This window comes from Chiloscyllium plagiosum, unplaced genomic scaffold, assembly GCF_037043375.1.
Source record: "Chiloscyllium plagiosum isolate Xiang-an unplaced genomic scaffold, Cpla_swu_hap1 HiC_scaffold_4, whole genome shotgun sequence".
Taxonomy (NCBI): domain Eukaryota; kingdom Metazoa; phylum Chordata; class Chondrichthyes; order Orectolobiformes; family Hemiscylliidae; genus Chiloscyllium; species Chiloscyllium plagiosum.
The window spans coordinates 43378261-43403877 of NW_028270142.1; the positions used below are offsets into that span (position 1 = coordinate 43378261).

The window sequence follows — 25617 nt, forward strand, 5'->3', positions numbered from 1 at the left end:
AGCAAGTGCGAGGTCTTGCACTTTGGCAAAAAGAATAAAAGCATAGACTACTTTCTAAATGGTGAGAAAATTAATAAAGCCAAAGCACAAAGGGATCTGGGAGTGCTAGTCGAGGATTCTCTAAAGGTAAACATGCAGGTTGAGTCCGTGATTAAGAAAGCGAATGCAATGTTGTCTCTTATCTCAAGAGGGTTGGAATATAAAAGCAGAGATGTACTACTAAGACTTTATAAAGCTCTGGTTAGGCCCCATTTGGAGTACGGTGTCCAGTTTTGGTCCCCACACCTCAGGAAGGACATACTGGCACTGGAACGTGTCCAGCGGAGATTCACACGGATGATCCCTGGAATGACAGGTCTAACATATGAGGAACGGCTGAGGATACTGGGATTGTATTCATTGGAGTTTAGAAGATTAAGGGGAGACTTAATAGAGATGTACAAAATAATACATGGCTTGGAAAAGGTGGATGCTAGGAAATTGTTTCCATTAGACGAGGAGACTAGGACCCGTGGACACAGCCTTAGAATTAGAGGGGGTCATTTCAGAACAGAAATGTGGAGACATTTCTTCAGCCAGAGAGTGGTGGGCCTGTGGAATTCATTGCCACGGAGTGCAGTGGAAGCTGGGACGCTAAATGTCTTCAAGGCCGAGATTGATAGATTCTTGTTGTCTAGAGGAATTAAGGGCTACGGGGAGAACGCTGGTAAGTGGAGCTGAAATGCGCATCAGCCATGATTGAATGGTGGAGTGGACTCGATGGGCTGAATGGCCTTACTTCCACTCCTATGTCTTATGGTCTTATAATTAGGGGGAGCAGATTTAGGACTGAATTGAGAAAGAACTTCTTCACCCAGAGGGTTGTGAATCTATGGAATTCCCTGCCCAGTGAAGTTGTTGATGCTACTTCAGTAAGTACTTTTAAAGTTAAGATAGCTATTTTTTCCATAAAGAAATTAACAGTTTTGGTGAGAGGGCTGAGGCCATGAAAAGATCAGTCGTGACCTTATTGAATGGTGGAGCAGGCTCGAAGAGCCAGATGGCCTACTCCTGCTCCTAGTTCTTATGTTCTAGAGTTGAGACTGCAGCGATGATGGCGATGATGTTCCCCTCCCCAATAAACGTGGAGATGTTCAGACCATATGAATAGACCTGACTGAATATTACAATATACAAAATGTTGACGTCAATGGAAAATCGTCTCAGAATTTCAAGCAGAAAGTACTGATTCTAAGGTCAAAAAAAGTGCATAATGGTTTAAAATCTTTACAGTTATTGCTTTGTCAGTTGTATTCTTTTTCAGCAGTTGGAAGTGCTGGTGTTGGACTGGGGTGTACAAAGTTAAAAATCACACAACACCAGGTTATAGTCCAACAGATTTAATTAGAAGCACTAGCTTTCAGATTGCTACTTCTTCAGGTGGTTCAGGTCTTTTTCAGCAGAGCTGCATGACTGTCATCATAGTTCCTGTGATGTAGAGTGTGTTATTAGTGACTGAAAAAAAATACTACTGGCAAAAGCAAAGGAGAACAGTGATGTCAGTAATTGGTGTGATTTTCCCTGTGTTGATTGTAAAGAGAAACCTAATATTTGATACATTTAAAGAGAGACATTGTATGCAGGAGGGAGAAAGGAGTAGAATGTTGAAAGGGTGACATATAGATGAGATATATATGGAAGAAGCCACTGATATTTCTGAACTATGTTCATTTCTATATTAATCAATATCTACTGCTAATTTTATTACAGGGTCCGCCTGGTCAAAAGGGAGAGAGAGGTCCAAGAGTAAGTTCTCAAAGATTGGATTTAGCTAACAAATTGTTGTAACACTGTTGCATGTTAGCAGATTCACTTTATTTCCAAGATGTGATATTTTTTCAGAATGCAGTACAGGATGAACAATAATGATTAATGGCAAATGTAGCAAAGTCAGAAGTTTGAAAATTAACATGACAAAATGTTTTACAATGTTAGTATCATTTATGTTAACTGAAAGTAATTCTGATAACTTGAGGAATTTCTGGGGGAGAATTAACCAAGGTTAGAATCTATGCTGTGCAATCTGCATATTTATCCAAGTTAATTACTGAACAATACCTTTAACAGCTCATGTGAAAATCCTGAAAACTTAACTGAATTGCATAGGTTTACCAATGGAGTGAATTGCTGTTGATTCTTGGGAAAATATATTAAAACAAGTAATGCACGATCCCATTGAAATTAATATTATTCATTTGCAGAAAGATTTTTTGGAATCATTTACAGCACAAAGTTTTTTTGCAACATACGTGGGGTTAGAATTAGTGATTTTCTTGCAACATTAGTTCCACTGCTGCATTATTTCACACATTGAGTGTATCAGGATGAAAGGACATCAACTTTAAATATGGAGGTTTTGTAGCACATCTGGGAATGTCCTTGTTTCTGAGCCAGGAGCTCCAATTTCCAATCCCACTCCAGGATGTTGTGGCAAACAGGATAAATATTAACCTGAAATCCTTCGACCACATGCCAACGGCAGCCAGTGAGAGTGGGGGAGATTCCTAGTTAGCTGTACAAAAAAAAGAAATTGGAGCTTGCACTATCAGTATCTATATTTCTAGGCTACAGACATATGTAGTACTTAAATATGTTGTCACAGTATCTTGGAATCCAAATGGCCTATAAAACTCCATCATTTGAATACTATAAATGAGCTAAATTTGCAAGTTTAACATTGCCAATTTTTTTTGACAAAACTTTCGTATGGTGCTTATATATTCCTTTGTGACTACCAAGTGCTGTCTCCTGACTAGAAATGGCTTAATAATGGGAACTTGCTCCAGAAAAACTTAAAATAAAACTCTTTCTTAATGTATTCGAGGTGATTTAGTAAAACTACAAAATGAGATGGCTGCTTCCTTTTTCCAGTGGCCATTTGTAGAAATTTTCATCTTTAGGAGGAGGAGAAATTCTTCCTTTTTTTAAAAAAAGGATGAAATGTATGGAAAAGATAGATCAAATGGCAAAAAAAATGAAGTCTTAAGTTTAAAAAGTGACGCTAAAGAATAGTTATAGGGAAAATAAATTGTTCATTTTATTCCTCTTCTGTTGTCCGTATGTAGCAACAGCATTAATATATTTGCAAACATTTCCTTTGAAATGGGTCCTGAGAGCAGATTTAAAAGGTCAGCTGAATTTGCCTTTAACTGATTCCCTTGTTTTGAGAACTGGAAAATAAATGTTTTATTTAAAGTGATAATTTAAATGCTTTGTGTTTTCAGGAGTTAAGATCAGGCATTTTTCCATTCCTCTGTGGCTTCAGTACATTATATTGAATGCAATGGTTTTGCATCTTAAATAGAAAGGACACAGATATCATTCATGTGAAGGTGATTAAACAGGGTCATATTATTAGACTGGAAAAACAAGGAAATGACTCCATTGGGAAATTTCTCTCAAGCAAAGAGTTTGTGAAAATATAATATTTTAATAGGTTGTAACAAGCTTCCCCAGAGGTCCAAGATGAACTTGAGGGGATCAAATTTTGCACATTAGGTGCCGTCAGCAATTCTGGCACAGATTACACAAGTTTCATAAACTCATTTTGAAAATCCTTGAATGCAGGGTATGTCATGAACAAGAATAATCAGGCTGCATTTAAAAAGTAAATTTTAAACGAACAGTTAGAACATAAAACGTTACAGCACAGTACAGGCCCTTCAGCCCTCGATGTTGCACTGACCTGTGAAATTAATCTGATGCCCATCTAACCTACACCGTTCCATTATCCATATGTATGTCCAATGCCCATTTAAATGACCTTAACGTCGGCAAGTCTACTACTGTTGCAGGCAGGCCGTTCCACACCCCTACTACTCTCTAAGTAAAGAAATTACCCCATATATCTGTCCTAAATCTATCACCCCTCAATTTAAAGTTATGTCCCCTCGTGTTAGCTTCACCATCCGAGGAAAAAGGCTCTCACTGTCCACCCTATCTAACCTTCTGATTATCTTATACGTCTTAATTAAGTCACCTCTTAACCTTCTTCTCTCCAACAAAAACAGCCTCAGTTCCCTTAGCCTTTCCTCATAAGACCTTCCTTCAATACCAGGCAACATCCTAGTAAATCTCCTCTGAACCCTCTCCAAAGCTTCCACGTGCTTCCTATGATTCGGTGACCGGAACTGTATGCAATACTCCAGGTGCGGCCTTATCAGTGTCTTATACAGCTGAAGCATGACCACATGGCTGCGAAACTCAATCCCCCTACCAATATATGCCAACACACCCTATCAACCTGGGTGGCAACTTTCAGGGATTTGTGCACCTGGACACTGAGATCTCTCTGTTCATCTACGCTGCCAAGAATTTTACCATTAGCCCAGTACTCTGCATACCTATTACTCCTTCCAAAGTGAATTACTTCACACTTTTCTGCGTTAAGCTCCATTTGCCCCTTCTCAGCTCTGCACCTTATCTATGTCTCCCTGTAACCCACAACATCCTTCGGCAACTCTGCCCACCTTAGTGTCATCCGCAAATTTACTAACCCATCCTTCTAAGCCCACATCCAGATATTTATAAAAATGACAAATAGCAGTGGCCCCAAAACAGATCCTTGCGGCACACCACTGGTAATTGAGCTCCAGGATGAGCATTTCCCATCAACCACCACCCTCTATCTCCTTTCAGCTCGCCAATTTCTGATCCAAACCACTAAATCACCTTCAGTCCTGAAACTCCATATTTTGTGCAATAGCCTACTGCATGGAACCTTATCAAACGCCTTATTGCAATCCATATTTGCCACCTCAACCACTTTATCTTCATCCACCTGTTTTGTCACCTTCTTGAAGAACTCAATAAGGTTAGTGAGGTACGACCTGCCCTTCACAAAACCGTGTTAACTATCCCTTATCAAATTATTTCTTTCCAGATGACTATAAATCCTATCTCCTCTAACCTTTTCCACACCTTACCCACAACCGAAGTAAGGCTCACTGGCTTGTAAATTACCAGGGTTGTCCAGACTCCCTTTCTTAAACAAGGGGACAACATTTTCCATCCTCCAGTCTTCTGGCACTACTCCTGTCAACAATGATTATATAAAGGTCAAAGCCAAAGGCTCTGCAGTCTCCTCCCTGGTTTCCTAAAGAATCCGAGGATAAATCCCATACGACCCAGAGGTCTTGTCTATTCTCAGATTTTCTAAAATTGCCAAAACCTCCTCTTTGTCAACCTCAATCCGATCTAATCTAGTAGCCTGTATCTCCATATTCTCACTAATATTGCCCTTTTCCAATGTGAATACTGACAAAAAGTATTCGTTAAGTGCTTCCCCTATGTCCTCAGATTCCACACACAACTTCCCACTACTATCTTTGTTTGGCCCTAATCTTACTCTAGTCATACTTTTATTCCTTAGGGTTTTCCTTGATCCTATCTGCCAACAACTTCTCATCCCCTTCTGGCTCTTCTTAACTCTCTCTTTAGATTTTTTTTCTGGCTAACATAACTCTCAAGCCCCCTAAATGAGCCTTCATGCCTCATCCTCACATAAGCCCTCTTCTTCCTCTTGACAAGAAATTCAACTTTTTTATTGAACCATGGCTCCCTCTCTCGACAACTACCTCCCTGCCTGATAGGTATATACGTATCAAGGACTCGCAGTAGCTGTTCATTGAATAAGCTCCACATTTCAAGTGTGTCTATCCCCTGCAGTTTCCTTCCCCATTCTATGCTTCCCAAATCTTGCCTAATTGCATCGTAATTGCCTTTCCCCTGTTATACCTCTTTCCCTGCAGTATATGCCTATCCCGTTCATTACTATTGTAAACATAACCAAATTATGGTCACTATCGCCAAAGTGCTCATCTGCCTCCAAATCTAACACCTGGTTGGGTCTTTCCCCAGTACCAAATCCAATATGGCATCGCCCCTTGTTGGCCTGTCTACATACTGTGTCAGAAAACCCTCCTGCACACATTGAACAAAAACTGACCCATCTAAACTACTTGAACTATAGTATTCCCAGCCAATATTGGGAAAGTTCAAGTCCCCCATTACAACTACCCTGTTTCTGTGGCTACTATCCAGAATCATCTTTGCTATCCTTTCCTCTACATCCCTAGAACAATTTGGAGGCCTATAGAAAACTCCCAACAAGGTGACCTCTCCTTTCTGTTTCTAATCTCGGCCCAGTTTTCTTTCAAAAGATATTCTGTGATATATTTAAGGGCATATAGAGTCAGTGAGTCATATCTTGGTACAGTTGGATTAAGATGGTTGAAAATAGGCTCATGACATAAAATAAGCCACAGGAGAAAGTGAGGACTGCAGATGCTGGAGATCAGAGCTGAAAATGTGTTGCTGGAAAAGCGCAGCAGGTCAGGCAGCATCCAAGGAGCAGGAGAATCGATGTTTCGGGCATGAGTCCTTCTTCAGGAAGAAGGGCTCATGCCCGAAACGTCGATTCTTCTACTCTTGGATGCTGCCTGACCTGCTGCGCTTTTCCAGCAACACATTTTCAGCTAAAATAAACCACTGTCTTGATCACCATCTGTACCCCATTTTAGATTATTAATTTAAAGTAATTGAAATTTGCAAGATTCTGGGATGGCTTTACAGGGTAGATGCTGAGAAAGATTATTTCCTCTCATGGGGGAGTCCAGCTTAATGGGGTACAGCTTCAAAATGAGAGATCGCCCATTCAAGATTCAGAGAAGGAGGTATTTCTTCTTTTAGGGGGTCTTTCAATAGATTAATCCTTGAAATTCTCTTTCCCTAATGGGTCATTAAATATATTCAAGACAGAGATGGACTAGGATTTAATTGACGGGGATATTGAGAGTTTTGGGGACAGGCAGTAAAGTGGAGTTAAGGTCACAATTGGCTTATCACACAGGGACAGGCACATGGTCACAGACTGGACCAGGGAGCATCTCAAGGCTATTTGCTCATTGTGTTAGTGCACATTCACTTTCCACCTACCTGGATGCTCACAGCATCTCTGCCTTGCCTTGTCATTTGCTGTTTTCCCCCATGAATCCAGAGCTTAAAGGCTCACAGTACTTCAATCTTACCTTGCTGTTCAGTGCAGACTCAAAGCCAGGCAGATTGTTCTGGTTGTCAGCAGTCATCAGGGGTGGACATGTTACTGCATGGCACTATGTTTTATTCATTTCACCTACAGCCTTTGCAATAACATAGTCAGGTCTCAGATTCGATGGGGAGTAGACTTAGTCAAGTCCAGAGGGGCTGCTGTCAGTTGGAGGTCCCCGTTCAACCATTCAGTGATTTCATCCAATATCAGTGCAAGGGCTGGGATACAGCCAATTGTTCAGGGCAAAGACGGTCAAATTGCTTATCTCATATGGGTTGGGGAGATGAATATTGGACACTCCTTAACCTATCTTGGTTCGTTCTGTCCTATTGTGATGGGGTAGCAAAACAAAATCCAGTGTGACCAGGGGAAATCACAGGGCACAATCTTTTGTTCAAATTTAACTCATGCATTGTCCTTAAATTTTTGGTGAATGCTTTTGATACAATTTAAAACACATTTTTATTGCTGATATTGTTTTCTTTTAACCCAGGGTGATGCTCAGTCACAAAATGCCGTTCGTATGATTGCTCACCAAGTGTGTGAGCAGCTCATCCAAAGTGAGTGACTATTGAGAGAGTTTCTCTTAGTGTTTTAATAGCTAATTTGAGTGCTTCTATTGGAAAAGGTACTGTTTATAGTTCTTACCATGGTAAAACAAGCACTTTGTGCATATGTATGCCAAAATATATTAAGTAATCCAGATAAGGAAATGGTCTTTCAGAAGACCAGGATTTACGATTAAACTTCAACGATAACTTATATTGATAATAGCACCTTTACTGTGCCAAAGCGCAGTAGGATGCAAGTTTAAGTCACGAGAAGAAGAAGCCTTTCATTTAAGTTTATGACTTTCCTTAGAGAGTGAGTTATTGGATTTGGCTGGGGTGGGGTCAGTGAGTGTCCAGGAATCTGAGAGTAATCTCTAGACAATGCTGAGAGTGCTGAGAAAAATCAGAGGGGCAACTAGGAAAGTTATCTTTTTAATTTTATTTGAAAGCTTGTATTTATTTGATATAAAAATCTTGGCATTGGAGAAAAATGGCTGTTTGGCAGGAAGAGTCAAGTATTATCCAATAAGTAAGGAAATATATCTTTACTTTGTGATTGGCTGTGAACCCAAGGAGGAACCTATTGGGTGGCCAATAGTGGGAGTATTGGACCAAGTCTGTGGGCGATCATGAGATGATATCTCCAGGAATACCTCCAACCAGAATGGGCAACATCAGTTGATTGAAGAGCAAGTGCTTGCTCACAAGGAGAAACTGAATCACTTTGGAGTCCGGGAAATACAGGCTTCAAGGCATACATTTTCTTCACTGCTTCATTGAGATTTTCCTGACTAGGAGTGCAGCTGGTAAGAGTCTGGGTCCATGGAACCTCTCTCCAAATCTGTTGAGCTCACTTACTGCTGTTTCCATTGGGCTATCATATGAAAACTGAGATTGTGGCCAGTAAGAGGGATGGAATTGGACTTGCAGTAGATTGGTATGGCCTTGCATGTGCAAGGACTGAAAACAACAGCTTCACATTTGCCAGTGTCTAACCATAGGAAGGGACTGGATGTCAGATAGGCAGCCTGACAGGCAAACACAGTAGATGGTTGGGTAGATGGTTGAGAGATAAAAATTGGGTGTCGCCAATGATTAAGACACCTCTTACAACACAGAAGGAGGTCATTCATCCTACCAAGTCCATGATGGCAATGGTACCAAGGGATTAGAAATCATAGAATCCCAACAGTGTGGAAGTAGGCCATTTGGTCCTTTGAGTCCATACTGACTCCTCTGAAGGACATCTACGCAGACCCACCTACCTACCCTATCCCTGTAATCCTGCATTTCCCACAGCTAATCCACCTAGCCTACACATCCCTGGATACTATGAGCCATGTAGCATGACCAATACATCTAACCTGCACATCTTTGGACTATGGGAGGAAACTGGAGCACCTGGAGGAAACCCAGACACAGAGATAACATGCAAACTCCACACAGACAGTCAGTTGAGGGCGCAGTCTAACTTGTATTACCTGGAAGAGGAGAGAGCCCATGGTTAAATCCTTGGGAGACTTGAGAAGTAATATTGTAGAGTGAGAAGAGAGATTTGGTGGTGATATTTCCAATAATGAAGCCAATTAAAAGTGGACCCAAAAAGGAGCAGTCCTATTGAGCTGGGCAGTCGAGAAAAGGCTTTGGAGCTAGAAGTTTACACAAATGTGTCAGAGACAACAGAGAGATTTAAGAGGGGATAGTGCAACAAGGTCAGTATAGAAATAAATGTGAAGTGAGGCAGTCTGGTAGGAGTAAGGAAAACACATACTCCTTGGAAAATAAGAGCCTGGGTCAGATACAGCAGCAAAGGGATCTGAACATCGATTCACAAAACACTTCAAGTTAACACGGCCAGAAAAAAACTACCAAGTTGAAAAGCAAGGCAATTATGCTAAGTTTGTATAGAGTAAAGGAAAACTGGATAAACATGAAGAAGAAAGGAATCAATGGGTGAGAGAAATCTCATGTGGAGTATAAAGATCAGTCAAATACATCTTGTTTCTGTGTTGTTTATACTGTATAATAGTTATTTCCTACACTTCCAAATCAATCATTTCTGTGGTTTCAGTGACACAAGATTCAGGGTTTCTAAAGTATTCAAGCCAATATTATTTTCCCTCTAATAGGTCAGATTATGGAAGGGATCGGTAAGAATTTATTTTGAAATGATGTTATGTTATACAAGAAGTCAATGTGTATCTCTGGTACTAATATTTGGGAATTCTGATTTCCGTAGGCCACTTGTCAAGGTACGACTCTATTCTCAACCACATTCCCAGCAACTCGGTTCAGGTGCGGGCATCTCCAGGCCCTCCGGGGGAGCCTGGCCGTGATGGCCCTGCAGGTCCTCCAGGAGAACAAGGACCTCAAGGTCGACCAGGTTTCCCTGGCAACCCTGGCAATCCTGGCAGACCAGGAGAAAGAGGTAAGAATAAAAATGTTCTCTCATAAATTTGTACAGCACAGGAGGCCATTTGGCCCATCTTGCTTGTGTCAATTCTTTGAAAGAGTTGCCCAATTCATCCTTTTGTCTCTGCCTCCAAATTTTCCCCTATTCATCCAGTTCTCTTTCGAAAGTCACTATTTAATCTGTTTCAGGCAGCACATTCCAGATCGTCATAAATTGCTGAATTTATTTTTGTTCATTCATGGGATCTGGGCACCACTGGTGAGACCAACATTGTTTCCACTTTCATAACTGCCCCTTGGCAAGATAGTTGTGTGCCGCTGCAGGCCGTGTTGTGTGGATATACTCTCAGGGCTGTAAGGGAAGGAGTTATCAGATTTTGACCCAGCGACTGTGGAGAAAAGACATTATATTCCAAGTCTGGATGTGCTTGGCCTGGAGGGGAACTTGCAATCAGTGATGTACCCAGTCATCTGTTGCCTTGTCCTTCTGGGAGGTAGAAGCATGGATTTGGAAGGTGCTACTAAAGGAACCTTGCCAAGTTGCTGTAGTAACTGAGTGCAATTCTCCTGATCTTCTCTCTCTGGTTCTTTTGCTAATTGCTTTGAATCTGTATTTTCTGGTTATTGGCCCTCCTGCTGGGGGGGGGGGGAGCAGTTTCTCTTCATCCCATCAAGACCCTACACGATCTGAAACACCTCTGTTAAGTCAACACCTTTATTAAATCATCACATGATCATTTTTGCTCCAAGGAGAAAGTTCTCCATTGTTTATATAAAGATTTTTTTATCAGGATGCTATGAGCTGTAGGAGCAAATTACTGCAGATTCTGGAATCTATACTGAAAACAACAAATGCTGCAGATCACCGTGTGAAGGGGGCAGCATTTATGCTATAGTTGGGGGGGGGGGGTATGGAGTGTAGAGTGCTGGGGAGAAAGGATGTTGATACTTTAGATTAAGTGATCAGAATGTGAGAATGGATCACTTAATCTGAAGTATTAACCTCCTTTAACCCCCAGCACTCTACACTCCAACTCCTCCCCCGCCAACTATAGGGTATTGATGAGATGACGTAAGAGAAACTGTTCCCATTGGCAGGAGGGTCAATAAGCAGAAAATACAGATTCAAAGCAATTGAAAGAAGAACAGGAGAGAGGATATCAGGAGAATTGCACTCAGATACTGCAGCAACTTGGTAAGGCTCCTTTAGTAGCTGGAAAAGCCTGTAACGTCGATTCTCCTGTTCCTTGGATGCTGCCTGACCCGCTGCCATCTCCAGCACTTTTGTTTTCAGTTCTGAGCTGCAGATTTTTTATAACAAATTCAAATATTATGGACAAGATGCACATTGACTAAGTAGAAATCAATTTGATTTGATTTCCTGAACTTGGGTGGCCCTACAGTCCTACCCTGTTGCTGATGGTTACCATGTCACAGGAGGGGAAGAGGTTGGGAAGAAGAGTCCTTCATAATGACTTCAGCTAGTGTGGGAACTGAATCTACTCTGTTGCAATCATGCTGTATCACAAACCAGCCATCCAACTTGCTGAGCTAATCCCATTTGTAATACTATATAAAGTGTCAGGTTGTCTTGTATAGGAACAGGCAGTTTAGTCTCTCTAGCCTATACAATCTATACAAGATTTTTTTTTCATTCTTTCATGGGATACGCACATCACTGGCAAAGTGAGTATTTGTTGCTCATCCTTAATTGCCATTGAACTGAAGTGCTTGTTCAACCATTTCAAAGGGCAGATGAGAGTCCCTCACATGACTCTGGGTCTGGAGTCACATGTTGGCCAAACTAGGTAAGGATGGTTTAGATCTAAAATTGATAAGTGGTATATTTCCTTTCCTAAAAGTCACATAAGTGAACCAGATGACATTTGATGATTGGTAACCATTACTGTGACTAGCTCTCAGTTCCAGATTTATTACCTAATTAAATGGTGGGATTTGAACCTATCTGCAGAGTATTAGCCTGATCCTTTGACTTACTAGTCTAGCATCTTTAGCACTATACCACCAGCTCTCCACGGGCAATTTGTGTTCCCTGAATCCAACCATTCACATTGGCTCCTTAAAACTCCCAGTTGGCAAACATCTAACAATCAATAGAGCTGTGCCTATTGTTTTCTGTGGGACTGCAAGGTACACCAGATAGAAGTGCTATTTCAGGCTGTGCTATTAAGTGTTCCACACTGTGTTGGAAAAGCTGCTTCCATATGTCTGTCCTAAATGGCCTAGCTCTGATTTAAAGGTTATTATGTCTCCTTGTTCTGAACTCTTATCCAGCAGCAGAGAACACCTCATATCTGTGTGAACCACTGCTTTCAATATCCTAAAAAGCTCCAACAATTCATTCCTTTAACTTTCTATGATTCAGGAACTATAAATCATAGAATCCAATAAGCTTTGTTAAAGTAATCCTTGCTGATAACCTATTCCTTGGAATGCTGCTAACATTGAGGAGAGGCAATAGCCTACTGATATTATCACTAGATTCTTAAACTGGAGAGCCAGATAATGTTCTGGGGACCTGTGCTCAAATCCTGCCAGTGTAGATGGTGGAATTTGAATTCAAAAGGTATCTGGAACTAAGAGTCTGATGATGATCAGGAATTAATCGTAAGGAGGAAAAACCCATCTGGTTCACTAATGTCCTTTAGGGAAGGAAACTGCCATCCTTACCTGGTTTGGCTTTCTTGTAACTACAGTGATGTGCCTCGTGGGCAATAAATGCTGCCTAGTCAGTGAAGCCCTCGTCCCATGAATGAATAAAGATTCAGGTCAGTGTTAATTATGTTTTCTTCAGCTCTAACTTAATTGGAGAAGTTAATTGACTTTAATATTAATCTGAGGAGATGAGCAGTATCCTGTATTATCTGTTATGTTTACAATGGCCTGAGGTTATTCAAATTCTTGAATACTCGTAGGTATACCAGGTTCGAAAGGAGATCGTGGAGTCCCAGGTATTGGCAAACAGGGACCAAGAGGACTACAAGGTGCACCAGGTAAAAGTGCTATTTTCATGCTGCACTATTAAACCGAGTTTTAGGTTCAACAGTATACTACTTATTTTATCATCTCTTATCTCTGAGGCAGAAGATTCTGCATTCAAGTCACTTGTCAGGGCTCTTATATTAACAGAGTGCTGCACTGTCAGTCACTGCATTTCTGATGACACTGTCCACCATCTCGGGGTTATTTACTTGATCCTATGGCACTATTCTGAAAAAGAACAGAGGAGTTATCCCCAGTGCTGTGGCCAATATTTATCCCTTAATGAAAGGTTATCTGATTGCAGTCTCAGATTTAACTTGCTTTTACATGATGTGAGCATCACCAATGAGGGCAGTATTTATTTCCTATCCCTTGTTGCCCTTGAGAATGTGGTGGTGTGTTGACTTCTTGAACTGCTGCCGTCCATGTAGATCCAATGTGCTGTTAGGGAGGAAGTTACGGAATCCTGACCCAGCGTCAGAGGAGGAAGAGCAATACGGTTCTAAGTCAGGATGGTGTGTGGTTTAGAGGGGTCTGGCAGGTCACAATGTTCCAAGACATCTGGTGCCCTTGTTGATCTAGATGGTCAATGCCATGGGTTTGGAAAGTACTGGCAGTGGATCCTTGGTGGGAGGAGTGAATCTTAACAGTGGAAGGTAGGATGCACCACTCAAATTATGTGAGTGTGGCAGGTGAATTTGCCATTAAAATGCTCAGAAAATTTCAATCACAAGGGCAGTCAAACAAAGATAAATCACTCCTATACATGAGAGAGAGAGAATCTGAGAGAAGCTATCAGAGATCAGTGGCTATTCAGTGAGGTGAGCTGTGACTGTATGTTGGCCCAGGGGTGGGCTGGGATAGAGCTTAGCATCGGTTCAGGAAAGTGGTGGAGGTGTAGGGAATCAAAAGTGTGGAGCTGGAGTACTGGAGGCACTGAGCAGAGTCAGTTTCAACAGAAAACTTGGTGGACAGTCAATTCACTCACAAATGATTGGGAGGATAGCAGCACAGCCTTTATGCAGTGTGTAACGTCATCCATCACTAAGCAAGTTTATGAGAGTTTGTAATCTCTCTTTATTCAATGTAATGAGAGAAAAAGGCACACACTTTATGAAGAGGAGGCAATAGCTGGGATATTTGAGGTTTTAAATATTTTTGATGTATAGAGGAACAGAGCACAAAGCTGGATTATCAAAAATTGTTTGCCTAGATTATAATCTACATTCAATTTTATAATGGGTTTTCAGCAGTCTGTTTACAAATGATATTTTTCCTAGTTACAGAATAACTTTTGGAAAAATCAGAATTTAATATTGTACCATTTTTAAATAAAACTTGTAATTATTTGGTGGATGTATGAAAAGATTATTTATGAGGGATTTATTTATAACAAAGTAACAAACAATTATTCATACATTCCAAGCAAGGAAGGATTTAATGATATATAATGTATGTGGTCTTTGGTCTTCTACTGTCCACACAAATACTGCACATAATGTTACTTGCTAACTACATGATGCAATTAGTGAAATTAAAAAAGGAGTCCCTGAAATTTAAAATGTAGTACTCAAAAAAAGTTGATTATTCTGATTTCTAATGAGATGTCAGTCAAACATCTGTTAGTCCTGAACAGTGTTGAAATTATCGAGTGTTTTTGGAGCTGCACTCATCCAGGCAAGTTGGGAGCATTCCATCACACTCCTGATGTCTGTCTTGTAGGTAGATTTGGAGAATTATGTGGTGAGTTATTTGCTGAACATTGGCCTTTGACCAATGGTATTTTTTTGGCTAGGAGAAAGTGAGGACTGCAGATGCTGAAGAACAGAGTTGAAGAGTGTGGTGCTGGAAAAGCACAGTTGATCAGACAGCATCTGTGGAGCAGGAGAATCGATGTTTCAGGCATAAGCCCTTCGTCAGGAATGAGCCATCCCTGATTGAAGGGCTTATGCCCGAAATGTCGATTCTCCTGCTCTTATTTATATGGCTAGTCCAGTTTTTGGTCAATTGTAACTCCAGAGTGTTGATAGTGGGAGATTGTGATGATTACATCTTTGAATATCAATGGGAGATACATTCACTGTTCAGTTCTGAAGAGTCATACCTGTCTTAAAATGTTAACTCTATTTTTCTCTCCACCCAAGTTGCTAGATTTGCTGAGTTTCTCCAGCATTTAATGTTTTTATTTTAAATTCTTTCTTGTTGCTCTTAAAAGAGGAGGTGTGGCGCAGAGAATTCCAGAGTTTAGTGCCCTAGGTATCTAGGAGCACAGCTGACAATAGTGAAATGAAGGAAATCTAAGATGCAGAAACCAATTCTTAATTTGACTATCATGTGAAGATAGGTGAAAGTGAGAACTGCAGATGCTGGAGATTAAGGTCGAGAGTGTGGTGCTGGAAAAGCACAGCAGGTCAGACAGTGTCCGAGGAGCAGGAGAATCAATGTTTCAGACTTATGCCTGAAATGTCAATTCTCCTGCTCCTTGGATGCTGCCTGACCTATCATGTGAAGATATCTACATTGGCAAGGTTTTAATAAAAATCAATTTTGATGGGATGTGGGTGTTGCTGGCAAAACTAATATTTGTTGTCCATCCATATGCTCTTGCACTGAATGGCTTGCCACGTCATTTCTGGGGGCTGTTAAGGGTCGTCCACATTAATCCACATATCTAGGCCAAATTAGGTAAGGATAGCAGTTTTCTTTCCCTGAAGGACATTAGAGAACTGGATAGATTGTTACAACAACCGATGAGCGTTCCATGGTCACCGTTACTGAAATTAGCTTTCAATTCTAGATTTTATTCAGTGAATTTAAATTCCACCAACTGCGATAATGTGACTTGAACCCCAGTCTGGATCTCTGAATTACTAGCCCATTAACATTACCAATACACCAATATCTCATCAATTTCTGAGGTTGTTCATTGGGACCGTATGTTAAAATAACCAAATCCCAATGTAGGGGATAAAAGAAGGAAACTGAATAGTGGAAGTGAAGGGTAAATAATTCTGACGTTGAGACTGTGCCCAATCATCCTTCTAATCTGTAGCCTGGTTCACAATTAGCGGGCATAGGTTTAAGGCGAGAGGAGAAAGAGATTTAAAAGGGACCTGAGGGGCAACACTTTCACATGGAGGAAATGAATTGCCAGAGGAAGTGGTAGATTCAGATACAGTTGCAACATCTAAAAAACATTTGGATAGGTACATTAATAGGAAAGGTTTAGAGGGATATGAGTCAAATGCAGGCGAATGGGATGAGTTTAGTTTGGGAAACTTGGTTGGCATGGATGAGTTGGACCAAAAGGTTTGTTTCTGTGCTGTATTACTCTGACTGTCATATTCCTTCATCTACCAGGTCCCCCAGGGGAAGGACGAACAGGTAGTCCAGGTGCACCAGGTCTCCCAGGGCGACAGGGTAATATGGGACGTACAGGGGCTAACGGCCCAAGAGGACCAACTGGCCCACCAGGATACTGTGATCCATCTTCCTGTGGTGGCTACAATGTTGGAGGTATGAGGTTTTACTGAATGAACCTGTCGACCTTTGTGTTATTCCTGTTATTCTGCTATCGTTTGTCTCGTGAAATTCAAAAATTGTCAAAGTTGCTGTTCTGTATTCTCGTGCATGCACTCCATGTTGATGTCAATTTATTTTTGGTCTCGTCTTCAAAAACCATCTGTTGCCTTCTTATCTGAAGACTTGTTTGAAGCATTGCAATACACTTGAAGCAGTTTGTACGTATGTGTCTGCCACTGATACTGATGGGCCTATTTAAAATGATTAAACTACACTACACTTGTAAGTATAACACTGGCAGAATTATTTGTATAGCTCCACAGCTTTGCAATGTTTTGAACCTTTTACTGCCTTCACCCTGAATTGGCACTGTGTCCAAAAGCAAAATTAGTAAGCTTATAATAAACATTTGAATATGTATGAAGAATTTTTATGGCTCTACTACAGAAATATTATGATTAAAAGCTAGGTGTAATTGCAACAAATAATATAGGTGCATTAAAGGGAGAACAAGGGAATACATAACGAAGAATGAATATGATGTATTAAATAGTGAGGTGATGCCAGGTGGAAAGAAGCTCATGTGAAACATCAACACCAGTATCAACCAGTGATGTTGATGTTTTGTGTATTGTATGATTTATGTAATTAATTCTATGTAACATTTTAGCTGCAATATACAAAAGTGAGGGAAAAATATAGAAATGACTGGGAGGATGAGAAACAGTACAGCATCCATTAGTATTAAAATGGTTTTTCAAAGAATAGTAATTCCATAGGTCACAATTTTGACTTCAGCTTGCTTGTAATTCTGATTTTTACTGACTAGTGTGTGTGTTCTTGTTTGTCCTTGTTTTCCCTTCCACCTCAATCCCAATGGTATGGCAATCCTTTGAAGGTCCTGAACTTTACAATGATTATCAACTATGAGCTAAGTCTGAGCTCATTTCTCCAGCGCTCTCTATCACCTAGGGTAGGTGCAGAGTTCTGGCCAGCTGTTTTGTTCCACCTTGCCTCATCCAGGCTAAACACATTGAAGCATTAACCACCATCAAACAATCATGACCAGCTTTCTCCCTTCCATTTCAACTAAGTGGTCACAGTTTATCCAGATTCAAATATTTTTGTAATAAGGCAAACCATTATCCCTCTAACCACTTTTATGAACTAATCGACCTAACAATGACCTACCTATTCATGAAACCAAGTTTCTGTCATGTTGTCCATTTCGTTCATCCATCCTAATGATGTGAAAAATATTAAAATACAGCTTTGTTTATTTAAGAGACATAACTTTCTGCCATTATTCTAATCAGCCTCCCCAAGAGAGAAAATCCTGTGCATCTCAGGACAAAGTAACATTGTGTAACATTTGCTAATTGTCTGGGGATGGTCAAAGATGATATATTTTGAGACAAAAACTGCACCTCTACCCCAACAAATTCTTTGGGAAATTCTATAATTTAACCAAAAGTCCAGTGACTGCACCAAGTTATGTCATTCTGAGTAATGTAAACCAGCAATTTGCACCAAAACTTCTAATGAAGAGCCTTTTACATATATATATATAAACAAAAAATTAGAGGAAAAAATTTATCCAGGTCTTATAATTTTGTCCATATCATCCTGGTGCTGGATTCTCTCTGTACTGTCTGTGTGTGCTCATTTCTGGTCGTCTTGTCAAGACTGTGCTGATATTTATGACTGGTGTGTGTTTTAAATTTACTCATTAAAATGTACATCAAGTATCAAACAGCTTTGTGAATTTACAAATGTTCTAATATCCTAATCATATTTAATCTTCTGCCTCTCCTCCTGTGCTAACTATGGATACTGTTGATGGTGGTGGTGGGTTAAGGTGGATACAATGATCCAGCCGATCAAGACATTCCTGTAGTACAATTGCCTCCAAACTCCCACCAAACCTATGGCCCTTATGATGAGCAAGATCCATACATATATCATGGGTCCTACCCCTATCCAAACCCATATTCCCAGCCCTCTTATCCTGAGCTACATCCTGCTCAACCAGATGAACATTATGACGAAGAGGATACAGATGAATTGGAAGCTGTTGAAGTTCGATCACCTGGAATCAGACGGTTTGCGAGGAACATATCAAAAAAGAACAGTGCCTTTTCAAACACAAAGGAGGAGAACCAGTGAAAGAGACTTGTAAATATAGCATTAAAATTATGCATACTTAATGTGTTTTACCCTTATCAAATGGCCAATGGATTCCGTGATGGATTCAGTTCTGTAGATTAAAAGCTGGGACTTCTACAGAGATGAGTTTTTAGTATTGGAACAATTACCCTGATAGAGAAGTTAAGCACAAGCAATGGATATGAAATTTATGCCGTAGCTTGATTGAAGTATTTGTGCCACTTATTGATTTTTTAAAAAAAAATCCACAGTATCAAGATATTTAATTGGTAAAAATTGGATGGATCGTTTCAAATGACTAGTCTTATGGAAGATTAGTATGGTGCTACTATATCAATTCTGTTTTATACCGAGCGTAAAACATTGTGTTTCCATTCTGTAACAGGTCTGTTTGTATTAAATTAATACAATTTGGAATGGTGCAGTCATTTATAATCCACAAAAGCAACCAAATTAGTCAAGAATGTGCACAAGGTCATTAAATAATTATGCACTTAAACTGATTCAAAACCACTGCAATAAATTTTTCTATAGGCCACTCATGCACAAATTACCAGAGCAAAAGCTTCCAATGAAATGCAGGAGATGTACATTTATGAATGGGAATCTTGACTTGTCACCAAGTGAAACCATTTGAATGAAGACTTGCAATTTTTTTTCATGTGCCATTCCATTGATTAGCCCTTAGTGGAATCTAGCCAGTAATTTATTTGGATGAGATGATCATTGTTCAAATATATAAATCAATAAAAGCAAAGAAGTACCAATTTTAAAGAATATCTGCCCATGTTTCTGCTTTTCATTTTTACACAGTACTGATATGTCTTCACTGTTCAAGTTTTCAGCTGTTAGTTGACAATATAAAAATGAAGAATTTAACACTATGAAGCACAATACACCAGGCTTTTTTTTTACCTTTTGAGTTGTCAACTCTTTAGACATCCATCTGGAATGTAGATCTCCCATCTTCAATTGTCCCTGCCTTAACCAAGTCCTTACTGTCCAATATTTGTGCAACTTTTATTTGAACATTGTTGTTTATAAAGGTAAATTAATTTCTCTTGACAGCTGTATGATTTTTTTGGGTTAAAATCCATATTTCTTAAACTCTGGGATAATTCTGGTGGATTGGAACTCTTGATGCTCCAACATCTGGAATTTTCAAACAAAGTAAGTTCTTTGTGTCATAATCACCTCAGTTTATATTATTGGTCAATTTAGTCTTCTATGAAAGTCTCTCTTCCTTTCATAATATCTACCTTACTAAGCACCCTGAGGGATTTGAGTTGAAGGGTACTGAAGGGATGTAGTCAGAGTATAGGGAGTGCACCTTTACACCCCAACATTCTGTGATGAAATGCCATTACAAATGCATGATTAAAAGTATGACCAAACCTGATGGCTAATGTAGGTCTGTAAAACTACTTCTACAGGGTTGGAATAGCTATTTAAATCACTGGGTCTTCCTTCTCCTTGCAAAGTTACGCAGTTCCTTCTAAATGTAGACTTGAAGCTTCTTCCCTCAGACATTTGAACTGAACTTTACCATTTCAGTTCCTTTGGTCTTCAAGGAACCAGGAAGCCAGTGATGGTAGATTTTGTATCACCAAACATAAGGTTGGTATCTTGAAAAAATAATGCAGAGAGGTGCCCTAATAGAGGTGTTTAAAACATTGAAAAACTAGAGTAGACAGCAGTTCAATGTTAAGTTGGTTACCAAGAAATCAAACTGGTAACTCAGAAGAAACATCTTTACATAGAGGATGGAGAAATTGTCATGGGGAGTGATTGAGGCAAATAGTTGAGGTGCTTTCACTGGAAGCTAGAGAAGCATATGCAGGAAAATAGAATGAGGATAGGCTAATGAGGTGAGGCAAAGCACTGACCAGTTGGCCATATTCCTGTGTAGTAATTTTGAAGTGCTTCTGTCCTAGGTTAGGGTCATGCTTTGATTGGCATCTTAGTATTGCTGGATATGCCCCTAGAACTTGTGTCTAACATGCTAAAGATTTGTCCTCTTGACCCCATCCCATCCCTGATCACATCTGTAATTCACAATCTACATGTGAACAAGATTTAGCTTGATTTTCCTGTTTCAAAAAATAAAGTCAAACATGACAGAAATATCCCTTGTAGATTAAATATTCATCAAAATAAAAAGTTATATTGTGATTTGAAGAGACAGCTGAGCTTCTTACAATTAAAAGTTTGGAATTCATCCTTAAAATACTACTCAATCAATTAATATTTAAATATGGGGATGATTTTTGAGAAGTGCAGCTATAATCAGAAGGAAAGGGGGCTTATAAAACAGCAAGGCCCCACAAACAGAATTGTGATAATGAACAGATAATCTCTTTTTAGGATGGTCATGTAGAGGTAAATACTGGCCAGGACATTAGAGAGAATGCTCTTGTTTGAAGCAATACTGTAGGATGAATAGTTATGAATATAAAACATAGAGGTTGCAAAGGTAGGTTAAGTGAGTGGGAAAAAAACAAACTACATAGTGTATGATGTGGGGAAAATTGGAGACTGTCCATGTTGACAGAGAAACAAGCAGAATATTATTTAAATGGAGGAAGTCTGCATAAATCTGTGCTAAAATGGGATCTGAGTGTCTAAGTGAAAGTAAATCATAAGTTGGCATGCAGGTACAGCAAGTGATTAGGATGGCAAATATGGCCTTTATTGCACTGAGAAATTAAAGTAAGAACAATCTGCCATAGGTAGTCAGGATTGTAATGAGACTGTATCTGGCGTATTCCACTGTGTACAGTTTTGGTCATCTTAAAGAAGGATACAATTATATTGGAACAGTTCAGAGAATGTTCATTTGACTGATTCCTAAGATGAAGGTTTGTCTGTTGTCAACAGATTGAGCAGATTAGACCTATTCTCACTGGAGTGTAAAAGATGAAAAGAGAATTTATTGAAACCTATGATTCTGAGTGGATTTGACACAGTAGAGGTTGAGAGAATGTTGACTCTTAGAATTAAGAGCACTGTTTAAAATTTGGGCATCTCACTCAAAGTGGAGTACTTTTTTTCTCTACGTTAAACTTTGGAATTTTCTACACCAGAATATTGGAGTCTGGGTCATCAGGTAGGCAAAAAAAGCCTCATTCAGATCAGCCATGAGTTTACTGAATGACCTATTGCTAATATTCATCAATAAAGTCTACTTGAGGGTATTGATTTAATGGCATATCCAAAAGATGTTGCTTCCAAATTCTAGTTGAAGAATAACTTTTGGATTAGGATACCAATGAATCCTAGTATTGCATTACTAATTCTTAAATACCATGGGAATCCTTGCATGTATCGTTTAAATGTAGGTCACAAGTTGTGTTTTTCTGGGTTTACTTTGCTGATTACAGATTGTATCCCTATGTGCAGTGTGGTTGGATAGGTTACAGTGTAGACATGTCTGGTTGGATTTATTTATCAAACTAAAAACCACCAGAATCACATTTCAAACCAAATAACTTTCTATGTTTCAGCTCCAAAATGGACATGCCTTGGCCAGCAAAGACTTTCTAAATGTCATTTTCAAATGATGTGCACATCTGGTCATGTTCACTCCCAACAACCATGGAATAGGCATCAGATAAATCTATCTTCTGCAGGAATCTTACAGCTGGAACATTAATGTGTCAATCAGAGACAGGGTTCCAATGTCCAACATTTAAATAAAATGGGAAAAGCTGTGGATGACAGCTGCTATCACAATCACTTGAAAACGGTGAAGAAAATTCAAACAATCCATTGTCATTGTAGTTTATTGGTGAGACAAGTTCACTTTCAACCTTTTCTCTGTCACCTGCTAATCAACCCCCTAAAAGCCGAAAAGTTTAAGTTCAGACGTGTCAATTTGACTTGCTCTGCTGAGATCTCGGGAGTGACAAAAATATCTTGGTAACATGAAATGATAAAAGCAATGCAATGCTGGTCTCTAATTCTGAACAAATGACTTCATATTAATCTTAGTTTGGAACCTTGGCAGACTGTGAACTGGAAATGTCTCATAGATTGATTATTTTATTATGACAATAAGTTCAATTTATTATTTTGCTCATGTAAGGAAACTGAGCAAATGCAACCATTGTCCGACCGTGAACAAAGCTAGCATTGAATACGCTGGACCTTTTCAGGCAAACTTCTGTGCCAAATTAAAAGTCAAGAGTTGACTAACTGCATTAAAACATTTTTAAATTCCTAAAGCTGACATAATGAGTAGGTTTTCAGACTAGACATGATAATATTAATGTCTTTCATACCATTCATTACTGAGTAATGTGGATTGCAAAATTCAAACATTTAGTTTAATGATCAAAGTTCTTGAGCACAAAATACACTGCAGTGTTGAAATTTGCAAATTAAACTTTACAAGTGCCAGTAGTAATTGGTGCCAAATCGAAACATTGGTAAAAGGAATTGAGCTGATTGCTAGAAGCATTCTAATGCATCTTCCAGATCTCAGAACTATAGGTATATACAGCATAGAATTTGGTGAAGAAACATTTTCATGTTTTAAAATAGGTTCTTTTGTAGTTCATTTAAATTGATTCAGACTTTTTCATTCAGCTATTTTCTTCAATGGAAAGCGTAAAACTATTCCCTGCTTAAGGGCAGAATCGGAAGTACAATTTGTAAATTGGTAATAACAATGATAACTGGTTTTTAAAAGAGGTTGATTTTCTGCGCACTCAATCTACCGACTCTGTTCATTTCCCTAACAAGAGACCATTCTGTTTGCAACCTTGGTGTCACATTCTGCCTGAGATGAGCTTGATTCATGCCATCATTAAGACTGCCTATTTCTATCTTGTCCAAGTTCACCAGTTTCAGCTCATCTGCTGAAACCTTCATTCATGCCTTCAATACTTTCATATTTGACAATGCTGGCATACTCCATTCTGTTAAATTGTGGTTATCCAAACCTCTGCTGCCTGTGTCTTAAGGAGAAAGTAAGGACTGCAGATGCTGGAGGTCAGAGTCTCGAATGTGGTGCTGAAAAAGCACAGCAGGTCAGGCAGCATCCGCGGAGCAGGAAAATCAACATTTTGGGTATAAGCCCTTCATCAGGAATGAGGTCTGAAACGTTGATTCTCCTTCTCAGATGCTGCCTGATGTGCTGTGCTTTTCTAACACCACACTCTTGACTCTGATCTCCAGCATCTGCAGACCTCACTTTTCTCCTAATTGATTTTAACCTTACTGCAAAGCCTCTTCCAGGGATGCCTACCTTGAAGAAGTTCTCCTCCCCTCTGTACAAGGATCTTTGTGAGCCTCTCTCTCAATGCACCCCTCAAGTCATCTCCTCTGCGCTGAAGGTTTTCAGCCACGTCCTGAAGCAGACTCGCTACCACAGCCACATCTCCTTCCTCATAGAAAAGCCTCATTCTCGATGAAGGGCTTACGCCCACAACATCGATTCTGCTACTCCTCAGATGCTGCCTGACTTGCTGTGCTTTTCCTTCCTGTGTCTTAAATCACAGTGTATTGTTCAACTGTCATCCTTGTACTTGCTGACCTTATAGGCTTTAGTCCGAGCAATCTTTTGATTTTAAAATTCTCATCCTTAAGTTTCAAATCCCTCCAGACATACTCCTCCATATTTATGTAATCTCCTCCGGCCTCTCACCCCTCTAGAAAATCTGAGCTCCTCCAGGTCTGGCATCTCCAATTTTAATTACTCTGCCACACTGTCCGTGCCTTCAGTTGCCGAGGCCTCAAGCTCCCTGCACCTCTCCCTCTCGGCTCTTCTATTTTATGACACTCCTTAAAACCTAGTTCTTTAACCATGCTTTTGGTCATCTGACCTAATTTCTCCTCAGTGTATCAGCATTTGTTTCATAATGCACCTATGAGCACCTTCAGACAATTCATTGCATTAAAAGGTGCTGTTTATGTAGGTTGTTTTGTAAAGTTTGAGAAAATTAAATCTTTGAGGAAAATTGGTAATTTCCAAAGGTAGAAATAAATTAAAATATTAGGCTGATGTATTTTTAGATTTTCTTCTCAGTTACACTCTTAAGATTCATCAGCACAATACACAGCAGCCTCAAGCAATATGGCCTGGGATACAGACTTCACTACCCTCGCAACTGATGACATCATGACTCATGTACTCGTGGAGAAGCAAATAGAGCTCTGTGCAGTTTTGCTTTCCTGCATGTTCTGGACTGCCAAGACTGTAAACACATCATTTTTTATGTGGTTACCCAATGCAGAGGAGAAAGCCCTTCTACACAAGTGAAATTGGCCAGAAGGGCAATTAGGCTTAAAAAGAAATTTGAAATCATCAGTTCGCCATTCCACTCAATTGAAACTATCAAGCTCAAAATATAAAACAGCTTGAGAAATTATCGAAGTATTGTAATTATCAAATAAAGTTCATTCACAAAATGAAAAATGTCTGGTGACCAATACATTGCTGCTTGTGGGAGTTTGCTGTGTAAATCGGCTACTATGTTTCCCAACTACGACAGGGATTACACCTCGAAAGTATTTAATGGCTGTAAAGCACTTTGGGATGGTTGCTGTCAGTGAAAGGCCCCAATTAACTACAAGTCATTGGAAAAAATATATTATAAAGTTTATTCACAATGGTGTCCTTTTATCTGTCTCACTATAAACAGTGGGTGATTTGGGGACAAAAATAGCAAAGATTGGGCCCTAATGGGCTCTAAAGAGGGAAAAAAAAATCAAAAGAAAGCGAGTCTTCTTTCTTTACAACGTTACAATATAGGAAAATTAAAACAAAGTGTGATAATTTCTTTCTGGTTGTCTTGATAAAGCACATTTTGGTTAAGCTAATGTAACTTGCTGTTGTTTATGCATAAATGCATCTTTTAACTAGGGACACATTGC

The 25617-nt window shown here is 39.6% G+C and overlaps 1 protein-coding gene across 6 annotated transcripts in view; it reads left to right on the plus strand.

Moving 5' to 3' along the window:
• The window catches only part of col14a1a (collagen, type XIV, alpha 1a), a 225792-nt gene extending 206274 nt beyond the window's left edge, over positions 1 to 19518 (plus strand). For 4 of the 6 annotated variants that reach the window (XM_043688687.2, XM_043688688.2, XM_043688690.2 and 1 more), the window contains exons 43-48: positions 1750 to 1785; positions 7581 to 7647; positions 9878 to 10066; positions 12987 to 13064; positions 16414 to 16569; positions 18434 to 19518. In XM_043688687.2, coding sequence (XP_043544622.2) covers positions 1750 to 1785; positions 7581 to 7647; positions 9878 to 10066; positions 12987 to 13064; positions 16414 to 16569; positions 18434 to 18741 — 834 coding nt within the window. In that variant the 3' untranslated portion in view covers positions 18742 to 19518. Of the gene's footprint in view, positions 1 to 1749; positions 1786 to 7580; positions 7648 to 9877; positions 10067 to 12986; positions 13065 to 16413; positions 16570 to 17473 lie in introns of all 6 variants that reach the window. The other 2 variants (XM_043688692.2, XM_043688691.2) reach the window with 2 other exon arrangements.
• The last annotated feature ends 6099 nt before the right edge of the window (positions 19519 to 25617 follow it).